The following is a 20852-nucleotide window of genomic DNA, read 5'->3' as shown; positions in this document are numbered from 1 at the left end:
CTTCCTTGTCTTTTCCTGCTGGTTGAAACCAATCAGGACAGCCCTTTCCCCAGATGTGATTCCCAGCCACTGGTATTCAGAGGCATACTGCCTCCGACAGTGGAGGTAGAACATAGCCTACTCTCCATGAATAGGTCTAATCCTCTTTTAAAGCCATCCCAATAGCACAACTCCTTTTGTGCAGAGCTGCACATCTGGAGCTAGCAAGAAAACTAGAGGGGGGAAAGAAGGTTTTTGCACTTCTGCAATTAATTCCGCATTCTACTGCAACCATCCTGCCTTGCGTGGTATTTTCTGCAATTAAGATCCACCTACCCTTCTGCAATCTGCTGGGAGGAAGGGCAGGATATAAATCAAATATAAATTAAATAATAAATTATTGAGTTTCTGCAACCTATTCCACATCAGGAGCTAGCAGGAAAGCTAAGGACGGATGGAGGAGAATTTTGTTCTTTTGTTCTTTGTACCAACCTACGTCTCATGCCCTGGGCTAACTCGTGACAGATTTCACATTTCTCTGAAATTTGGAATGTAGCTTTCACATAATAAAATGTATGAAAATGCATTTTTAAAAAAGAGTGGATTTGAGGATAAAACGCACGTGTACATTGAGATAAATTATTTATTTCAACGCATGCAAAATTGACAGGGGCTGGAAATAGACTGATCCGGCCATCCTTAAGGTGAAGCTTCAAGTCAAGGCTGTAAGACTTGATCATACGGAGGGGGGTTGATGCAATTTATTCTTCTTTCCCTCCCTTTGTGAGGTGGACTGGAAAGCTTAAACTTGGGGTCCCATCTTTTTTGCCCACTGTGCCGACTTGTCCTTCCAGCTGTCACTGTTTCCTGAAGGCAAAATGTAAGACTGAACAAAAAAACAAGCGTGTTTCCCCCCTGTGGAAATAAGCTCTAAGGATCCCAGTGGGCAGCTAACTTCCAATCCACATGTTAGCCTGAGAGGTGCAGATCAGGTTGTTTCATATAAGAATGCACAAAGACTGAATTCAGCCAGCAACTCAAATGTTATCAAAGGTTGGCTTCGCCTTTTCTTCTTTTCTCACTAGATACGATGAAGATCAAGGATAGGGCCTCTGTGCTTCTGTAGAGCTGCAACTTATTCTACATCTGGAGCTAGCAGAGACAGAGATAAAGGAGAATTTAAGCAAACTCACCTAAAGAAATTCTGTAGCTCAGGGCTGACAAAAAGAAATCCAGGGTTGATCATTCAGAGGGAGAGTTGGAGCCAGTGGTTCTTTCCCCCCTTTGGGTGGTGGACCAGAGGGCTTAAACTTGGGTCTCATCTTTCTTGCCCACTGTGCTATGTCTTGTCGTTGAAGTTGTCATGTGGCTTTCAGGCATAAGGTGGAGATATTGAGCAAGTTTCCATCCTACTGCGATGTCAAACATGGATGTCAAACATTCAATAGTACACACTGGCGTCCTGACCGCTAACCACATCCTCTTTTTTTCCCTTGTTGTTTAGAAACCACTTACTGAGAGGAAGGAGCCAGCCACATTTCATCACATCTTCTCATACGCTGAAGTTTGCAGAGCAAAGCCCAGAAGCTGAGTGGACCCAGTTCCTTCATGCTCTTTTCCTTCTTGATCTGGGAAAAATGTCTCTCCTTTGGGCCTTGGCTGTGCTCATCATCACCTCAGTCTTAAGTAAGTGATCCGTTTCCCCACCATGGGAAGAGGTCTTTTTGATTCATGTATCCTCAAGTGCTCAAGATCCCCTAAATCAGGGAGAAAAGGGGGTCTATGGGAAGATCTGTCGGTAATCTCCACTTGATTTCTCACTCCCAATTGTTTTAAAGCAGCAGCAACAAAAGGACCCCCTCCCTCCAAAGCCCTAAATTATATAGCTAAGATGAACTTGAGGTGTCTAGGAATGGCTTTTGTATATGGAAGGACTGTGAGCTCCATTCAGTTCTGGTATTCAGAATAAATTCATGGGCTCAGAAATAATTAATTCTAACTATATGTCTGTTTGTGTCAGGTTCCATTTGGGTCACCCTCAGGAGTCCACAAAAGAACTACGTTGACCCCTCCAAAAAAAGTCTGATCACCTCTCCTCTAAACTACATGTTTAATTTTTTTGATGCATCTGAATCTAGGGGTGTTTCCACTGATGATATTAAAAGTCCCTTGGAGTTCTACTGTTGCTGCTTGTGTGCCTTTGTGAATGGTGCTGATTGTGAATAGGAATGGCGGAATGACACAATAGATTTTTTGAAATGGTTGGCAAAAAGTGAAGAAGCGAAGCCAGGAAACAGGGATTACCTGCCCATTCACCTGCTTGCCCATCTCTCTTTTTAACATCATCTCTTCTGCCATTATCTTCTATACAGAAAGGAGTGTTGCACAGTCAGTCGACCAAACGGAAGGCACTGTGACTACCCTCGAAGGACACCGTTTTGCTCTCAACTGTTCCTATAAATATTCTGGCACAGTCAGCGCATTCTGGTACATTCAGCATCCCAGCCAACCTCCCAGACTCCTTCTGAGTAATTATGGAGCAGGTTCCACCTCCGGTGAGGGGCTCAGTCAAGGGTTTAATGCCAAGCTCGATACTCAGACCTTCAACATGGAGAGATCTGCCAGCCGTCTGAATGACTCTGCTATCTACTTCTGTGCTGTGAGAGACACAGTGAGGTGAGCCAGAAGAGAAGCAGCGCAAAAACTTGCAAGGGGAAAGAAATAGCAGGTACACAAAAGATTCACAATCTCTGTAGGGACTTTGGTTGCAGTTGTTACATATGCACACATACCTGGGAGTAAGGCTGTTGAATTCCATCGGATGTACTTCAACCTTTAGACCAGGCCAGAAGCAATTGCTGCTAATTGGGATATTTGTTTGCTCCACTTGAGCATTCCAGATATAACTTGGTTTCCTGGTGTCTCTTCAAAGCAGCTCATGGGAAAATCAAAATAATACAACAAGAAATCAATAAAAATATGCAACATTAAGAGAAACAGATGAGAGAGCCCCAGATAAAGCCAGATAACCAAAAGGAATCAATGAAGAGATCAGAAAAACAGGATCAAACATCTCGCAGCTGAAAAGCTGACAAGTACACAGGAGAACTTTAGCAAATTCTGAAAGTCTGTCAGGCATTATAAGGAGTCAGGATTTCACTGGGAAAAGACAAAGGTCTAATGTTAATAGCTCAGGAGATCATGGACCCAAAGACCAAGGGCAACAGCTGATGTCCCAAAACACTGCACAGAGTTAGAGATTAACTCTGTGTCATTAAAATAAGAGAGAAGACATAAAAGTCATGGGGTTGTATTCAGCTAAGTCCTACTCAGAGCAGACCTACTGAAATTAATAAAGTTAAGTTAGTCATGTCCATTAGGTTCAATAAGTCTACTCTGAGTAGGACTAACATACCAAAATGGTACACAGGAAGACATTATGAAGAAGCTCCTCCCCCAAACACACACCTCCAGAATGGGAGCCGAAATATTGTGTGTTCTGGGCAGCCTGTGACCCTCATGCTTGACCATTGGCCATGATGGTTGAGGCTGATGGGAGTTGGAGTCCTGCAACATCTGAAAGGCCACAGGTTGCCAACCCTGCCTTGCAATGCTATCCTAACCATGTCTACTCTGATGTAATCCCAGTTAAGTAAATGGGGGTTACTCCCATATAAATGAGGTTAGGATTACAGCCGTACTTGATTTATCTATTATTGATTATTTGTACATTTTATTTATTTAAATAGTTATGTGCCACATTTTCATAAAAAATACAGCAAGGCAATACACCACATAAAAACAACAACACTACTACAATGAAATCAATAAAAAATAGGGATGTACATGCCCCCCAATCAGATCAATTTTCCATTTTACAGGTTTTGGACAAAAGGACCTGCCTGTCCTGGTATCGGAGCTTCGGCCTATCCATGACCACATCCCCTGTCTCTGGCCTTCTGTTTGTGTCCTGTTCTCATCTGGGGATGGATCCCAGGTAAGAAGGAAGGTCAGATGTTTCAGGACCATGGAGAGCTCCAAGTGAGCCACTTGCTCTGACAGAGATTGACAGGAAACTGAGCCTTGTTAAACCTCTGCCCTCAGACTACCTCTCCTAGGCTCTACCCTGTGTCACAGGTTATCCCTCAGTTTGAGAGATATTTATTACCCATCTTCCATCCTCTAATTCTGTAAAGTCAGAATGGGGATCCTGTCTAGTTCTTGCTGGACTACAGCCAGAGGTGTTGTCATCTGAGGTCTCAGGGGGTCTTAGACCCCTTACTTTTGGGGGTAGCCAGGTCCCAGCAGGGTCCCTATGTCTCCAGTGACCTAAAAGCCAATCAGCATAAAAAGGGAGTATGTTAGCCAATGAGAAGAGTCTTCTAACATGCTTGTCTTTTCCTGTTGATTGAAACCAATCAGAACAGCCCTTTTCCCAGTTATGATTCCCAGCCACTGGCATACTGCCTCTGACAGTGGAGGTAGAACATAGCCTTATCCTCCATGAATTTGTCTAATACTCTTTTAAAGTCATCCATGTTTGTAGCCATCATTACATCAATAGCACAACTCCTTTTGTGTGAAGCTGCAACCTATTGCACATTGGGAGCTAGCAGGAAACCTAAAGTGGGATGTGAGAGATTTTTGTCCTTCGGCAACCTATTCCACATTCTTCTGCAACCCGAGATGCACTTACTCTTCTGCAACCTATCATAGAACCATAGAATGACATTCCACAGTCTACTCCATTTCTGCAACCTGTTCAACTCTTGGAGCTAGTAGAAAACTAGGAAGGGATGAAGAAGAATTTTGCTCTTTTAAGTGTACCAACCTAATTTTCATGTCCTGAACACATGCTGGATTTTGCATTTCTCTGAAGTTTGCAATATAGTGTTTGCCTAATAAAATATACCAAATTCATAAAAATGAAGGAGTTGAGGATAAAGTATATTTCAAAATGTGTACATTGAAATAAATTATGTATTTAAATACCTATCTTGTGACACAATACATATTTAAGTATAAATTGCAATACAACATTTGTATTTTGGGGGGATGGAGTGCTGATTTTCAAGAAATGGTCAGAGTTACTGTTCTTACTTGTTTTTATAAATGTGTATAATCTGTTTTACTTATTTTTCTTGTTAGTAACTGTATGATTATATTGTTGCAACGTACCCTAGGATCCTTTGATACAGGTTGACTAAGAAACCTTATTAGTTTATTCATTAGAATCGGGGCAGAACAGACATATGAACAAACACAAGCAAAATTGACAGGGGCTGGAAATAAACTGATCCTCAAAGACAACCTGCTATTCAAAGCTGTAAGAAGGAAATTCAGCCTTGATCATTGGGAGGGGGAGTTGGTGCAAAAAATATTTTTCCCCCTTTGTGAGGCGGACTGGAAATTTTGGGTCCCATCTTCTTTGCCCACTTTGTGGTGTCTTGTCCTTGAAGCTGTTATGCAGTTTTCAGGCACCAGGTGGAAGTGTTGGGCAACTTTTTTTTCACACTAGGACCCATAAGAAGTCAAATATTGAGTCCACATGCAACACCACACATTGGCTTTCTGATCACTAACCACATCCTGTTCTTTCACTTTCAGCTGCCCTCTAGAAACTACTTACCAAGAGGAAGGAGTCAGCCACATTTCACCAAACATCATTACAGAGTAGAGTTTGCCGAGCAAAGTCCAGAAACTGATCAGAACCAATAGCAAACACCTTACCAATTCCTTGGTGCTTCTCTCTTCCTTGATCCAGGAATATGTCTCTCCTTTGGACCTTGGCTGTGTCCATCACCATCTCAGTCTTAAGTAAGTGCTCCATTTCCTCACCATGCAAAGAGGTCATTTTTGCTCAGGAGGTCAAGATCCTCCTAATGCTGAGGGTAGCAAAAGATAGATTAAGGGATTTAAGGAAAGATCTGTAGATCAGCAGTAGATCTTCAGTAGATCAGCAAGGATTTCTGACTCCCAACAGTTTCAAAGAGACTTTGAATCGGGTCCAGGGGCAGAGTTCTCATACGATTCGCTCCTTCTGCATAGTGCAGGCACAAGGAAATGAACCCCTTCCTCCAAAGCACCTAAATTATACTATTGAAATGAAGAAAGCATGAGGATATTCAAGAACAGGCTTTATGTATGGAAGAACTGGGGTGTCAATGCAGTTGTGGTTCTCAGAATAGATTCCTGGGCTCAGAATTTATTGATTCTAAGCGAGAGTCTGTTTGCACCAGGCTCCAGTTGCTGGATCTGAGGATCTGAAAAACTAAGTTGATCCTCCACCCTACTCTGATCTCCCCAGCTCTAAATTGCATGTCTTATTTGTATGTTGTGTCTGAATCTTTGATTGTCTTAAGGCCCTTTGAGTTTCACTCATGTTGAATGTGTGCCTGTGTGAAGGGTGTTCTTTCAGGATAGGGTGGACCTGATACAACGCTATTTCTGAAATTGTTCCCAAAAAGCAAACAGCTAAGGAAACAGGAATAATCCGTTAATTCTCTTGTGTGTCCATCTCTTCATCTAACACAATCTCTTCTACTGTTTTCTCCTGTAAAGAAAAGAGTGTTGGACAGACAGTGAAGCAAATGGAAGGTACTGTGACTGTCACTGCAGGAGACCGCATCGCTCTCAAATGTGCCTATGAATCTTCTTTCATAGTCTATCCATTGTGGTATGTTCAGCGCTCCAGTCAGCCTCCAATGCCCTTTCTGAGTCAGATTGGACAAGATACCACCTCTGGTGCGGGGCTCAGTCAAGGATTTCATGCCAAGCACAATAAACAGGAGACGACCTTCAACCTGGAGAAATCTGCCAGCCAACTGAATGACTCTGCTGTCTATTTCTGTGCTATGAGCGACACAGTGAGGTGAGACAGTAGAGAGGCAGGGCAAAAACTTACAAGGGGGAATCAGCAGCCGATCTGCAGGAGGACTCACCATCTTTGCATGGACTTTGGATGCAGTCCTTACAAATGCACACATACCTAGGAGTAAGGCACTTGAAATCTGTTGGATGTACTTCCTTCTTTGGACTGGGCTACAGCCATTTTGCTGCTAATTGGGATATTTGTTTGCAGTAGATCTGAAAGAAGATTGGCGAAAAAGATGGTGACGATCATAGGGCTGTGGTCAACTAAGTCCTACTCACAGTTGACCTATTGAAATGAATGAAGTTTAGCCATGCCCATTAACTTCAGTGGGTCCATTCTGAGTAGGAATAGTGGTGATGAAGACCACCCAATGTACCAAAATGTCAGAAAGCAAGAAAGTATTAAGAAGTCCCTCCCCCATAAAGACACCTCAAGAATAGGCACCAAAATAGTGTGTTCTGGGGAACCTGTGACCTTCTTGCTGGACTACAACCCCCATCATTCTTGACCGTTGGCTATGATGTTTGAGGGTGATGGGAGATGGAGTCCTACAACATCTGGAAGGCCAGAGGATCCCGACCCCGCCTTGCAATGCAGTCCTAACCAAGTCTGGGCTGCTGCTGGGAGGAAGGGTGGGATGTAAATCACATAATAAATAAATAAATAAGACTACTCAGATGTAGCTCCCAGTTAATTCAGTGGGGCTTACTCCCACATTAAGTGAGATGAGGACTGGAGTCATAGTTGATGCACCCATTACTGATTGTTTATATATTTAATTTATTTAATAGGCTATACTTTCATAAAAATGCAGCAAGGCAGTGCACAACAAAAACAAAGGACACTACAATAAAATCAATACAAATGGGGCTGTGCTTGCACACACACATGCACACACACCCCAATCTGATCAGGGGCCTGATCCTTGACTTTGGAGTGCCTATAAGTGTGCTACCAGCCTCCTAGCTGTGGCCACCATTGCCGGGCACTCCACAACAGAGTCAGGAGAAGGGACTGGACTGGAGGGCAACTGGGAGCCATCAAGATGGCAGCAGTAGGTGGCCCTTGCAGGTGGGCAGAGGCAAAGGCAGACATGCCAGGGCACCAATCTTCCATTGCTACCCCTCTGACTACCTCTCTTAGGCTCCACCTCATGACAACCTTGGGGGCCTTTAAGTGATTTCTTACATCCCTCTGTACCTGACACTTGCAAGACCAATTCAACTGGGCATCTAAGTACCCCACTTTTATCAGCAATAAATAAACCTACAGTAGAATAGACCAATCAATTGTTAGTGGCCACCACTTACTGAATATGGAGCAGCAGGACCCTCCCATAGCTTGGGCCTAAGGACCTGGGGTGAGATGCTTTAGGTTGCTCACAATCCCCTTGGATCAAACCCCACCAACTGTACTTAAACCAAACAATTTGATTCATTAAACATGGTACTGCAATACATTTCAATGAACAATAAGAGGGTGTTCTACCTTCTGAACTTGCCCTAACTACAAACATAAGCTTCTATGTTTGGTAGCTTCTCTTATGTGCTTTAGGATCAGCTAAGCCTGGAATCAGTAGTCTTCCTTTTGGATACTTCTCAAAATATCATAGCCTAACTGGCCATGGTGGTTCCTTACAAAAAGGAACTGTTAGTTGTCTATGTTTGGATACAGTTAGATGCCATGTTGAATCAAGATGGTGACATTTTTGGTTTCCTAGAATCCCTGAGCAACACCAGGTGTGAGGCTGCATGTTTCCCATAATTTAACGGTAAACTTCCCAATGTTCTGCAACAACCCCCTTGTTGAGAACTTAGATGCTCAAAAGATCTGGATTGAAGATGAGCACTTTTCTGACGTTCCATGCCCCACATATGGTGTGGTACCTGTGGTGCTGGACTGGTGAGGTACTGTGGGGGGTATTGGGTTCCTTAGGCTGAGGGGTAAGAACCTGTGAGTCCTGGCTCTGGCTCTCTAGGCCCTGGGTTTATGGGATGTTGTTCTGTGGAATCATGTCTGCCAGCCCGAAGTCCAATGGTCTACTGATCTCCAGCAGCAGATTCAGAGCCCTGAAGCTCATCTGAATCCTTAGCTGGTGCCTTGGACTCCTTGGACTCTGTGTCTGGATTGCTTCTAGACTGAAGAGTCATGGCAGCATGACTGATCTCAAGCCTTTTTGTAGCAATGCTGTCTTTGTCCAGCCCATCACCCTGTGTCAGCCACAGAGTCCATGGCAGCCTGTCACAGGCTACGCAGCCCCAAGCCTGACAGATATTTATGACCGACGTTCCAACTTTTAATTCTGCAAAGTAGAGATGGGGAATCTGTCAGCCTCCAGATTTTGCAGGACTACAACTCCCATCATTCCTGGGCATTGGCTATGCTGGCTAGGGCTGATGGGATTTGGAGTCCAACAATATTTGTAGGGTTCATGTTCCCTATGCCTGCCATTAAAAAAAATTAAAATTCCATGCCATTTATAGATCAAAAAATGATCATTAATTTTTTTTTGGCATAGGAAGGGACATAGTGGCATTTTCTAAAATTTGCATAACCATGCTTAATTTTATTTTGTGCCCACTAGAGAGCACTAGAGAGTATTCCATTCTCAGAGGAAAAGACAAGCTGAGGTTTTTCTTCTCTGGAGGAGAGCAGAGCAGAGTGGTTATGCAGCCACCTTGTGGCTCTGCAAGTCACGCCCCAGCTGAGGTTTTTCTGGCTGTGTTTAGATAACCACAAATTCACTACTTCTGACTTGCAGCCCAGAAGAGAAGAAACAGCAACACACCAAAGTTGAGTTTGGGAAGCAGACAAGCTCAGCTTCTTTTCTGCATGCCAGTGCCCTCTCTTAGGAGGGAGACACCCAAGCTGACTCATCCACATTCTTCAGGAGGATCTCAAGAGCCTGGCTAGCTCAGTGGAGCATCTGCTTGGACTTCTCCTATGTGAGTGAGGAATTTCTTAGGAAGTAGTTCATAAATAATTCCACCCTCCCCATCCACCCACAAGCTCTCATTCATAATAGAATTTCAGGTTCCATTAATCCAATCATTCATTCATTGGCGATCACTTGTGACCGAGTAAGATTGTCTTCCAAGATAAAGTCTTTAACGGTGGGTCCGTAAGTGACTGTGGAGGCCAATTCTGGATCCACACAGCCTCCCACAGTGAGGACATAAGTTTCCAGATGGAAGATGGTCACAATGAGGATTTGCTTGACGTGCCTTCTGCTTAGCTCGTTTGTCCCTTTTGCCCTGTACTCGTGCTTCTTCAAAGTCCATAGCACCTTTGATAATGGCCGACCTCCAACTGGGACGCTCATGGGCCAAGGCTTCCCAGTTCTCAATGCTTATGTTACATTTTTTTAGATGAGCTTTGAGAACATATTTAAACCTCTTTTGCTGTACACTGATATTCCATTTTCCGTCCTTAAGATGGGAGTAAAGTAGATGCTTTGGAAGATGGTGATCAGACATTCGAACACCATGGCCTGTCCAGCAAAGTTGATGTTGGAGGATCATTGTTTCAACACTGGTGGTCTTTGCTTCTTCCAATACGCTAACATTAGTCGGTCTGTCTTCCCAAGTAATTTGCAGAATCCACTAATCAATCATTAATCCACTAATCAATCAAAAGGTGTAGAACTATCTCAATGAATGCCATGATGATGAGTAGTTATAGTAGTTCTGCTATTTTTAGTTGTATGACTACTAATGCAATTTCTATTTCTATTAATTGCAGTATATTACTAATTTCTATTGTATCAGCATTGCTATTAACAAATCCAAAGCAAGAATCAAGAGGAGGCATGTGAGTTTTAGTGAAGTGGAAGTTGGAGAGAGAGAGAGAGAGAGAGAGAGAGAGAGAGAGAGAGAGAGAATGAATACTGAGAAGGAGGGAGGTAGGAACAGAAGGAAGGATAAATGGAAGAATCAAGTACACAGTGGATGGCTAAGAAGATGCTACAGAGGTGCATGGTGGGGGAAGATGGTATGGAAAAGAAGAGAGGGGTCAAGGAAAGATGGAATGGAAAAACAATCAGTAGATGCACAGCAAGACCAGTCATGATGTGTTGGTGATTTATTCCAGGCAGAGAAAACAATGGGGATATTGCTCAGCCTCCAGAAGATTTCATCTCTTTGGGAAGAATGGCATGGATCTCCTGTAGCCATGGAATCTCTTCATATGACAGGCTCTTTTGGCACAAGCATAGTCAGGACACAGCCCCTCAACTCAGTCATCAATGGTTTATTGGAGAGGGAACAAAAAGGACGTTTAACAATGGACATTGACAAGGCCAAGATGTTGACAGAGCTCTCCATCAGCAAGGTCATACTGAATCATAAGTGATGTCCTAAATCTCAAATTAAATTTCCTTTTGCTTTCACCTATTTCTTCCACCAAATAGTTTATGTAGTGCAATATCACTAAACAGACAGATCTGATTCATCTCTTATTGATTTCTTCATCTATTTTATGTATTAAAATATTTAGAGACCACACAAAAATACAGCAATGCATCATAAAACATAAAAAAACCACATTATAACATCAATAAAAAATAGGGCTGTTCACCCTCCCCCATAAAATTAAGGGCCCAATCCAGCATATGGAGTGTCTATAATAAAATAAAGATTGCAAAGTGATGTGGAAATGGTGAGAAATTGATAGAAACCAAAATTGATAGATTTGGGCAACCCTAGCCACTGGTAGGGTGATGCTCTATGAATATGACTTTTAAGGCAGGCATGGGGAACACCAGGAACAGAGCTGAATGAGGGCCTCCAGGCTTCTCTGTCTGGCTTGTAAAAGTCTCCCAAGGCCACACACACACACCCTCACCAGCCTTGGGTGCTTATTTGTGGCTAGGATGTCTCCTTGAATGGCAAAAATGCTGTCTGCTTTTCTTGACAGAAGATAGAGAGGTGTGTGTATGTATGTACATGGAAACCTCTGTCTTTGTATGGCTAGAATGAAGCCTTCTGTACAAAGATAAGAGTCATTGTTCTGCCCTTGTTTGACACTGGGATGTGGCCCCTGGAAGGTTGTCCATGAGGGAATGTGGCCCTTGAGCTGAAAAGGTTGTTATCTTTTCAGCGCCAGGTCAAGACTTTGCTCTTCTCCCAGGCATTTTAGCACGTGCTCTACATTGTTTTACATTTTTAAATTGTGCTTTGAATTGTTTTTTAAAAGATGTATTTTAAATGGTATTTGTTTTTAGTTATTGTAAACCGCCCAGAGAGCTTTGGCTATGGGGCGGTATACAAGTTTAATAAATAAATAAATAAATGAAAGGTTGTGAAGTGCTCTTCCTTTTGAGGTGCATCTAGGCTCATTACTGTATACAGCCTCCTCCCCAGCAAAACTAAAAGTGCTTCCTTCCCATCTGAATTTAGAGTCAAACAACACTTGGAAGTCCCATGTTCCTAATCTGGTTATTTTTTAAAGAAAAAATCCATGAAATTTTATTGACCAAATAATGACTCATACCACTTTTGGGCACAGACAAGTCTCAGGCTGCTTGCACACATGGGGCTTATTGTGTCAGTTTTACGGACGAAAATGGTTGTGCTTCTGTCCCAATTTCTGAAATTCCTTTCACGCTGCCATACTTGTTGCATTAAGGAACCATGGCTTTTTTCAGCCAGTATACCGGCATTTTGCACAAATGTCTTTCACGCTACTGCAGTGAACAAGGTCTTGTTTTCATCCCTCACCTGTTATACACACACACACTGTAGATGCCCACAGTGCAGGAGGTTAAGATCTCATTCTGTTGCCATGCGACTCTTCTCCCTTTAACATCTGACATTATTTTTGTGGGTTGTCTGGACACAGGAGTGGGTGTAGGAACAGGAGGGAGGGGAAGCTGTTACCTCTGCTGAAATACCAGTACAATTTTCATCAGGGTGGGAACATCTAATGGGAAGAAGGGCAGAAATTATCACGGAAATTAGCAGTGACCTTTCACTATATTCTGCTAGATTTCCAGAAATAGCTTTTATGTCATGTGAAATATCAAATAACATATGCAAATTACCAGGCAAGAAATCATCAGAATAATGGAATAAAGCGCAATGTGAAAAGCAGCCTCTAGGTGGCCTTCTCCCCCCCATAACTGTGGTTGATATTTTTATCCCCACTGGATAGCGCTAGAGAGTATTCCTCTCACAGAGGAAGACACAAGCGGAGGGTTTTTGTTAAGTTAACCACAAACACTCTAACAGCAGCACACCAAAGCTGAGTCTGGGAAGGAGACAAGCTCAGCTTCTGTTCTGCTTTTCAGAGCCTTCTCTTAGGAGGGAGACACTCCAACTGAAGCATCCATGTTCTTCAGGACGGTCTCGAGAGCCTGGACAGCTCAGTGGAAGTTTCTCTTTGGACTGCTTTTCCTACGTAAGTAGCGAATTCCTTAGAAAATCGTTTGCAGGTAGTTCAACACCTTGTCCTCCCACATGCTCTCATTCATTGCTTTCATCACATATTGCATTAATCTGCTGGTCAATAAAAACTAGTATGCACAGGTGTAGCACTATTGCAACTCATGCTGTGGTGAGAAGTAGTTGCAATAGTTCTGCCATACATATTAGCAGCACCGGCACTACCAGTACCAGAAAGAAGATTAGGCTTACAAAGGGAATATTCCAGACGTTAGCGCTACTATTTCTAGCTGCATAACCAGTCACAATTTGTGGTGATTTATTCCAGGCAGAGAAATCAATGGGGATATTGCTCAGCCTCCAGAAGTCTTTGTCTCTTTAGGAAGAACAGCACAGATCTCCTGTAACCATGGAACCTCTTCATACAGTCAGCTCTTTTGGTACAAGCACAGTCAGGACACAGCCCCTCACTCAATCATCAATGGTATATTTGAGAAGGTACAAGATGGACGTTTGACAATGGACATTGACAAGGGCAAGATGTTGACAGAGCTCTCCATCAGCAAGGCGGAGATGGAAGACGCAGCGGTCTACTACTGTGCCGTGAGAGACACAGTGGTGGGAAATGCAAGAGGAGCTGAACAGAAACTTGCAAGGGGAGGGGAGTGGCTTCAGTCCTCTTCTGTGAGCTGGAGGATGCTCAGGTGCAAGTCCCGTTCTCTGTGAACGAATCAGAAGTGAGGTTCTGAATCACAAAGTAAATTCCTTTTTGTTTTCACCTTCTTGTTCAATGAGATAGCTTATGTTGTGCAACATCATTGAACAGGAAGCAGATTCAAGCTCACATGTCTTGGAGACGAGATTCATAATGGAGTTTTCTGAAATGCACTTGGGGTTCCCAACAAACTGTTGTATCCATCTAAGCCATACTCGGAGTGGACCCATTAAAATCAATGGACTTAAATTAGTCAAGTCTATTGATGTCAATAGGCCTGCTCTTAGTGTGATTTAGCTGGATATAATCCATAGTGGCCTTAGATCCAATCATTTTTCCCTTTGACAAAGTTGACCTATGAATTAGGGGTGGGTAATCAGTGTGGCGTAGTGGTTAGAGTGTTGGACAATGACCTGGGAGACCAGGGTTCGAATCCCCACACAGCCATGAAGCTCACTGGGTGGCCTTGGGCCAGTCACTGCCTCCCAGCCTCATGAAAACCCTATTCATAGGGTCACCATAAGTCAGAATCAACTTGAAGGCAGTCCATTTCCATTTTTCAATCTATTTCTAGTCCGAATCACTTTTGTATGTTTTTACATATCATTCTGTTCTATTTTCACATGTATCTGTAACTTTTTTTATTCAAATGTTTCCAAAATACATATTTAATCATGTGTTTTCATATCACTTTATATATGCATTCCAAACATTGGCATTACATTTGTTTTTTCTCAAAGCATATATTTAAACTTGCAGTTTGAAGCATTTACACTGATGAAAGTGTACCACAGCATCCCCCTCCACCCCAAAAGAAAGTGTGAATTCCAGTGTACAGCTAACTTCTGCTCCTTACGTTAGACTAAGAGCTGTAGATCAAGTCATTTCTCATAAATGGCAAATATCAAATTCCTCAAGCATTATTATTATTATTATTATTATTATTAAATTTAATTATACCCCACCTTTTGGCTAAAAGCCCTTGAGGCGACTTACAAAGAAAAATAAACACAAGTATAAAACTACATCAATGAAAGCAATACAATTTACAAAAATTAAACTAAATAACAAATAACATTAAGAAAAAAATGTCGAAGACAAAGTTTGAACAAGTGAATTTAAAGCATCCCAAAATGTCATCACTGCTTGGCTTCCCTTTTTGTTTTCTCCTGTTTTCCCCCCTAAATAGCACTAGTACCAACAGTATCTCCCTTCAACAAAGATCAGATCAGATGGAACAAGATAAGAAGAGCCCCGCTGGATCAGGCCAAAAGTTCATCTAGTCCAAAATCATGTTCTCACGATGGCCAATCAGATGCCTCTGGCAAGCCCGCAAGCACATCTTCCAACTTTTAATTCTGTAAAGTCAGGATGTGTCACCCTCTAGATGTTGCTGGACTCTAGCCAGGAGTGTAGTCGTCTGAGGTCTCAGGGGGTCTTAGATCCCTTATTTTTTTGTGGGGTGGGGTAACTAGGTCCCAGCATGGTTCCTATGTCTCCATCATCCTACAAGCCAATCAGCATGAAAAGGGAGTGTGTTAGCCACTGAGAAGAGTCTTCTAGCACACTTCGTTGTCTTTTCCTGCTTGTTGAAACCAATCAGGACAGCCCTTTCCCCAGATGTGATTCCCAGCCACTGGTATTCAGAGGCATACTGCCTCCGACAGTGGAGGTAGAACATAGCCTACTCTCCATGAATAGGTCTAATCCTCTTTTAAAGCCATCCCAATAGCACAACTCCTTTTGTGCAGAGCTGCACATCTGGAGCTAGCAAGAAAACTAGAGGGGGGAAAGAAGGTTTTTGCACTTCTGCAACTAATTCCGCATTCTACTGCAACCATCCTGCCTTGCATGGTATTTTCTGCAATTAAGATCCACCTACCCTTCTGCAATCTGCTGGGAGGAAGGGCAGGATATAAATCAAATATAAATTAAATAATAAATTATTGAGTTTCTGCAACCTATTCCACATCTGGAGCTAGCAGGAAAGCTAAGGACGGATGGAGGAGAATTTTGTTCTTTTGTTCTTTGTACCAACCTACGTCTCATGCCCTGGGCTAACTCGTGATAGATTTCACATTTCTCTGAAATTTGGAATGTAGCTTTCACATAATAAAATGTATGAAAATGCATTTTTAAAAAAGAGTGGATTTGAGGATAAAACACACGTGTACATTGAGATAAATTATTTATTTCAACGCATGCAAAATTGACAGGGGCTGGAAATAGACTGATCCGGCCATCCTTAAGGTGAAGCTTCAAGTCAAGGCTGTAAGACTTGATGATACGGAGGGGGTTGATGCAATTTATTCTTCTTTCCCTCCCTTTGTGAGGTGGACTGGGAAGCTTAAACTTGGGGTCCCATCTTTTTTGCCCACTGTGCCGACTTGTCCTTCCAGCTGTCACTGTTTCCTGAAGGCAAAATGTAAGACTGAACAAAAAAACAGGCTTGTTTCCCCCCTGTGGAAATAAGCTCTAAGGATCCCAGTGGGCAGCTAACTTCCAATCCACATGTTAGCCTGAGAGGTGCAGATCAGGTTGTTTCATATAAGAATGCACAAAGACTGAATTCAGCCAGCAACTCAAATGTTATCAAAGGTTGGCTTCGCCTTTTCTTCTTTTCTCACTAGATACGATGAAGATCAAGGATAGGGCCTCTGTGCTTCTGTAGAGCTGCAACTTATTCTACATCTGGAGCTAGCAGAGACAGAGATAAAGGAGAATTTAAGCAAACTCACCTAAAGAAATTCTGTAGCTCAGGGCTGACAAAAGGAAATCCAGGGTTGATCATTCAGAGGGAGAGTTGGAGCCAGTGGTTCTTTCCCCCCTTTGGGTGGTGGACCAGAGGGCTTAAACTTGGGTCTCATCTTTCTTGCCCACTGTGCTATGTCTTGTCCTTGAAGTTGTCATGTGGCTTTCAGGCATAAGGTGGAGATATTGAGCAAGTTTCCATCCTACTGCGATGTCAAACAAGGATGTCAAACATTCAATAGTACACACTGGCCTCCTGACCGCTAACCACATCCTCTTTTTTTCCCTTGTTGTTTAGAAACCACTTACTGAGAGGAAGGAGCCAGCCACATTTCATCACATCTTCTCATACGCTGAAGTTTGCAGAGCAAAGCCCAGAAGCTGAGTGGACCCAGTTCCTTCATGCTCTTTTCCTTCTTGATCTGGGAAAAATGTCTCTCCTTTGGGCCTTGGCTGTGCTCATCATCACCTCAGTCTTAAGTAAGTGATCCGTTTCCCCACCATGGGAAGAGGTCTTTTTGATTCATGTATCCTCAAGTGCTCAAGATCCCCTAAATCAGGGAGAAAAGGGGGTCTATGGGAAGATCTGTCGGTAATCTCCACTTGATTTCTCACTCCCAATTGTTTTAAAGCAGCAGCAACAAAAGGACCCCCTCCCTCCAAAGCCCTAAATTATATAGCTAAGATGAACTTGAGGTGTCTAGGAATGGCTTTTGTATATGGAAGGACTGTGAGCTCCATTCAGTTCTGGTATTCAGAATAAATTCATGGGCTCAGAAATAATTAATTCTAACTATATGTCTGTTTGTGTCAGGTTCCATTTGGGTCACCCTCAGGAGTCCACAAAAGAACTACGTTGACCCCTCCAAAAAAAGTCTGATCACCTCTCCTCTAAACTACATGTTTAATTTTTTTGATGCATCTGAATCTAGGGGTGTTTCCACTGATGATATTAAAAGTCCCTTGGAGTTCTACTGTTGCTGCTTGTGTGCCTTTGTGAATGGTGCTGATTGTGAATAGGAATGGCGGAATGACACAATAGATTTTTTGAAATGGTTGGCAAAAAGCGAAGAAGCGAAGCCAGGAAACAGGGATTACCTGCCCATCCACCTGCTTGCCCATCTCTCTTTTTAACATCATCTCTTCTGCCGTTATCTTCTATACAGAAAGGAGTGTTGCACAGTCAGTCGACCAAACGGAAGGCACTGTGACTACCCTCGAAGGACACCGTTTTGCTCTCAACTGTTCCTATAAATATTCTGGCACAGTCAGCGCATTCTGGTACATTCAGCATCCCAGCCAACCTCCCAGACTCCTTCTGAGTAATTATGGAGCAGGTTCCACCTCCGGTGAGGGGCTCAGTCAAGGGTTTAATGCCAAGCTCGATACTCAGACCTTCAACATGGAGAGATCTGCCAGCCGTCTGAATGACTCTGCTATCTACTTCTGTGCTGTGAGAGACACAGTGAGGTGAGCCAGAAGAGAAGCAGCGCAAAAACTTGCAAGGGGAAAGAAATAGCAGGTACACAAAAGATTCACAATCTCTGTAGGGACTTTGGTTGCAGTTGTTACATATGCACACATACCTGGGAGTAAGGCTGTTGAATTCCATCGGATGTACTTCAACCTTTAGACCAGGCCAGAAGCAATTGCTGCTAATTGGGATATTTGTTTGCTCCACTTGAGCATTCCAGATATAACTTGGTTTCCTGGTGTCTCTTCAAAGCAGCTCATGGGAAAATCAAAATAATACAACAAGAAATCAATAAAAATATGCAACATTAAGAGAAACAGATGAGAGAGCCCCAGATAAAGCCAGATAACCAAAAGGAATCAATGAAGAGATCAGAAAAACAGGATCAAACATCTCGCAGCTGAAAAGCTGACAAGTACACAGGAGAACTTTAGCAAATTCTGAAAGTCTGTCAGGCATTATAAGGAGTCAGGATTTCACTGGGAAAAGACAAAGGTCTAATGTTAATAGCTCAGGAGATCATGGACCCAAAGACCAAGGGCAACAGCTGATGTCCCAAAACACTGCACAGAGTTAGAGATTAACTCTGTGTCATTAAAATAAGAGAGAAGACATAAAAGTCATGGGGTTGTATTCAGCTAAGTCCTACTCAGAGCAGACCTACTGAAATTAATAAAGTTAAGTTAGTCATGTCCATTAGGTTCAATAAGTCTACTCTGAGTAGGACTAACATACCAAAATGGTACACAGGAAGACATTATGAAGAAGCTCCTCCCCCAAACACACACCTCCAGAATGGGAGCCGAAATATTGTGTGTTCTGGGCAGCCTGTGACCCTCATGCTTGACCATTGGCCATGATGGTTGAGGCTGATGGGAGTTGGAGTCCTGCAACATCTGAAAGGCCACAGGTTGCCAACCCTGCCTTGCAATGCTATCCTAACCATGTCTACTCTGATGTAATCCCAGTTAAGTAAATGGGGGTTACTCCCATATAAATGAGGTTAGGATTACAGCCGTACTTGATTTATCTATTATTGATTATTTGTACATTTTATTTATTTAAATAGTTATGTGCCACCTTTTCATAAAAAAATACAGCAAGGCATTACATCACATAAAAACAACAACACTACTACAATGAAATCAATAAAAAATAGGGATGTACATGCCCCCCAATCAGATCAATTTTCCATTTTACAGGTTTTGGACAAAAGGACCTGCCTGTCCTGGTATCGGAGCTTCGGCCTATCCATGACCACATCCCCTGTCTCTGGCCTTCTGTTTGTGTCCTGTTCTCATCTGGGGATGGATCCCAGGTAAGAAGGAAGGTCAGATGTTTCAGGACCATGGAGAGTTCCAAGTGAGCCACTTGCTCAGACAGAGATTGACAGGAAACTGAGCCTTGTTAAACCTCTGCCCTCAGACTACCTCTCCTAGGCTCTACCCTGTGTCACAGGTTATCCCTCAGTTTGAGAGATATTCATTACCCATCTTCCATCCTCTAATTCTGTAAAGTCAGAATGGGGATCCTGTCTAGTTCTTGCTGGACTACAGCCAGAGGTGTTGTCATCTGAGGTCTCAGGGGGTCTTAGACCCCTTACTTTTGGGGGTAGCCAGGTCCCAGCAGGGTCCCTATGTCTCCAGTGACCTAAAAGCCAATCAGCATAAAAAGGGAGTGTGTTAGCCAATGAGAAGAGTCTTCTAACATGCTTGTCTTTTCCTGCTGATTGAAACCAATCAGAACAGCCCTTTCCCCAGTTATGATTCCCAGCCACTGGCATACTGCCTCTGACAGTGGAGGTAGAACATAGCCTTATCCTCCATGAATTTGTCTAATACTCTTTTAAAGTCATCCATGTTTGTAGCCATCATTACATCAATAGCACAACTCCTTTTGTGTGAAGCTGCAACCTATTGCACATTAGGAGCTAGCAGGAAACCTAAAGAGGGATGTGAGAGATTTTTGTCCTTCGGCAACCTATTCCACATTCTTCTGCAACCCGAGATGCACTTACTCTTCTGCAACCTATCATAGAACCATAGAATGACATTCCACAGTCTACTCCATTTCTGCAACCTGTTCAACTCTTGGAGCTAGTAGAAAACTAGGAAGGGATGAAGAAGAATTTTGCTCTTTTAAGTGTACCAACCTAATTTTCATGTCCTGAACACACGCTGGATTTTGCATTTCTCTGAAGTTTGCAATATAGTGTTTGCCTAATAAAATATACCAAATTCATAAAAATGAAAGGAGTTGAGGATAAAGTATATTTCAAAATGTGTACATTGAAATAAATTATGTATTTAAATACCTATTTTGTGACACAATACATATTTAAATATAAATTGCAATACAACATTTTGTATTTTGGGAGGATGGAGTGCTGATTTTCAAGAAATGGTCAAGTTACTGTTTTTACTTGTTTTTATAATTGTGTATAATCTGTTTTACTTATTTTTCTTGTTAGTAACTGTATGATTATATTGTTGCAACGTACCCTAGGATCCTTTGATACAGGGTGACTAAGAAACCTTATTAGTTTATTCATTAGAATCAGGACAGAACAGACATATGAACAAACACAAGCAAAATTGACAGGGGCTGGAAATAAACTGATCCCCAAAGACAACCTGCTATTCAAAGCTGTAAGAAGGAAATTCAGCCTTGATCATTGGG

General features: G+C 42.6%; 1 long non-coding RNA gene and 2 gene segments (V, D, J or C); 2 read left to right on the top strand and 1 right to left on the bottom strand.

Annotated features, from left to right (window-relative positions):
- Positions 1 to 731: 731 nt before the first annotated feature.
- On the bottom strand, positions 732 to 7062 carry LOC133366496 (uncharacterized). Of its 2 annotated transcripts, XR_009758415.1 has the most exons (6): positions 6968 to 7062; positions 5710 to 5864; positions 2772 to 2914; positions 2284 to 2636; positions 1495 to 1736; positions 732 to 1131 (listed from the first exon to the last, which is right to left on the bottom strand). It is a non-coding gene; the product is annotated as an uncharacterized LOC133366496 (long non-coding RNA). The 2 variants fall into 2 exon arrangements; XR_009758414.1 differs by lacking the exons at positions 5710 to 5864; positions 6968 to 7062 and having other exon boundaries at positions 2772 to 3726.
- Positions 7063 to 13087: 6025 nt separating this feature from the next.
- Positions 13088 to 13959, top strand: LOC133366941 (T cell receptor alpha variable 2-like). The segment is given in 2 exon segments: positions 13088 to 13249; positions 13562 to 13959. Coding segments are annotated over 2 exon segments (468 nt in total).
- Positions 13960 to 17130: 3171 nt separating this feature from the next.
- LOC133366940 (T cell receptor alpha variable 18-like) lies at positions 17131 to 19485 on the top strand. The segment is given in 3 exon segments: positions 17131 to 17179; positions 17866 to 18169; positions 19376 to 19485. Coding segments are annotated over 3 exon segments (408 nt in total).
- The last annotated feature ends 1367 nt before the right edge of the window (positions 19486 to 20852 follow it).

This window comes from Rhineura floridana, chromosome 11 (assembly GCF_030035675.1).
Source record: "Rhineura floridana isolate rRhiFlo1 chromosome 11, rRhiFlo1.hap2, whole genome shotgun sequence".
Classification (NCBI taxonomy): Eukaryota; Metazoa; Chordata; class Lepidosauria; order Squamata; family Rhineuridae; genus Rhineura; species Rhineura floridana.
Note: the sequence above shows the minus strand (reverse complement) of the source record. Positions and strands in the feature narration are given on the sequence as shown.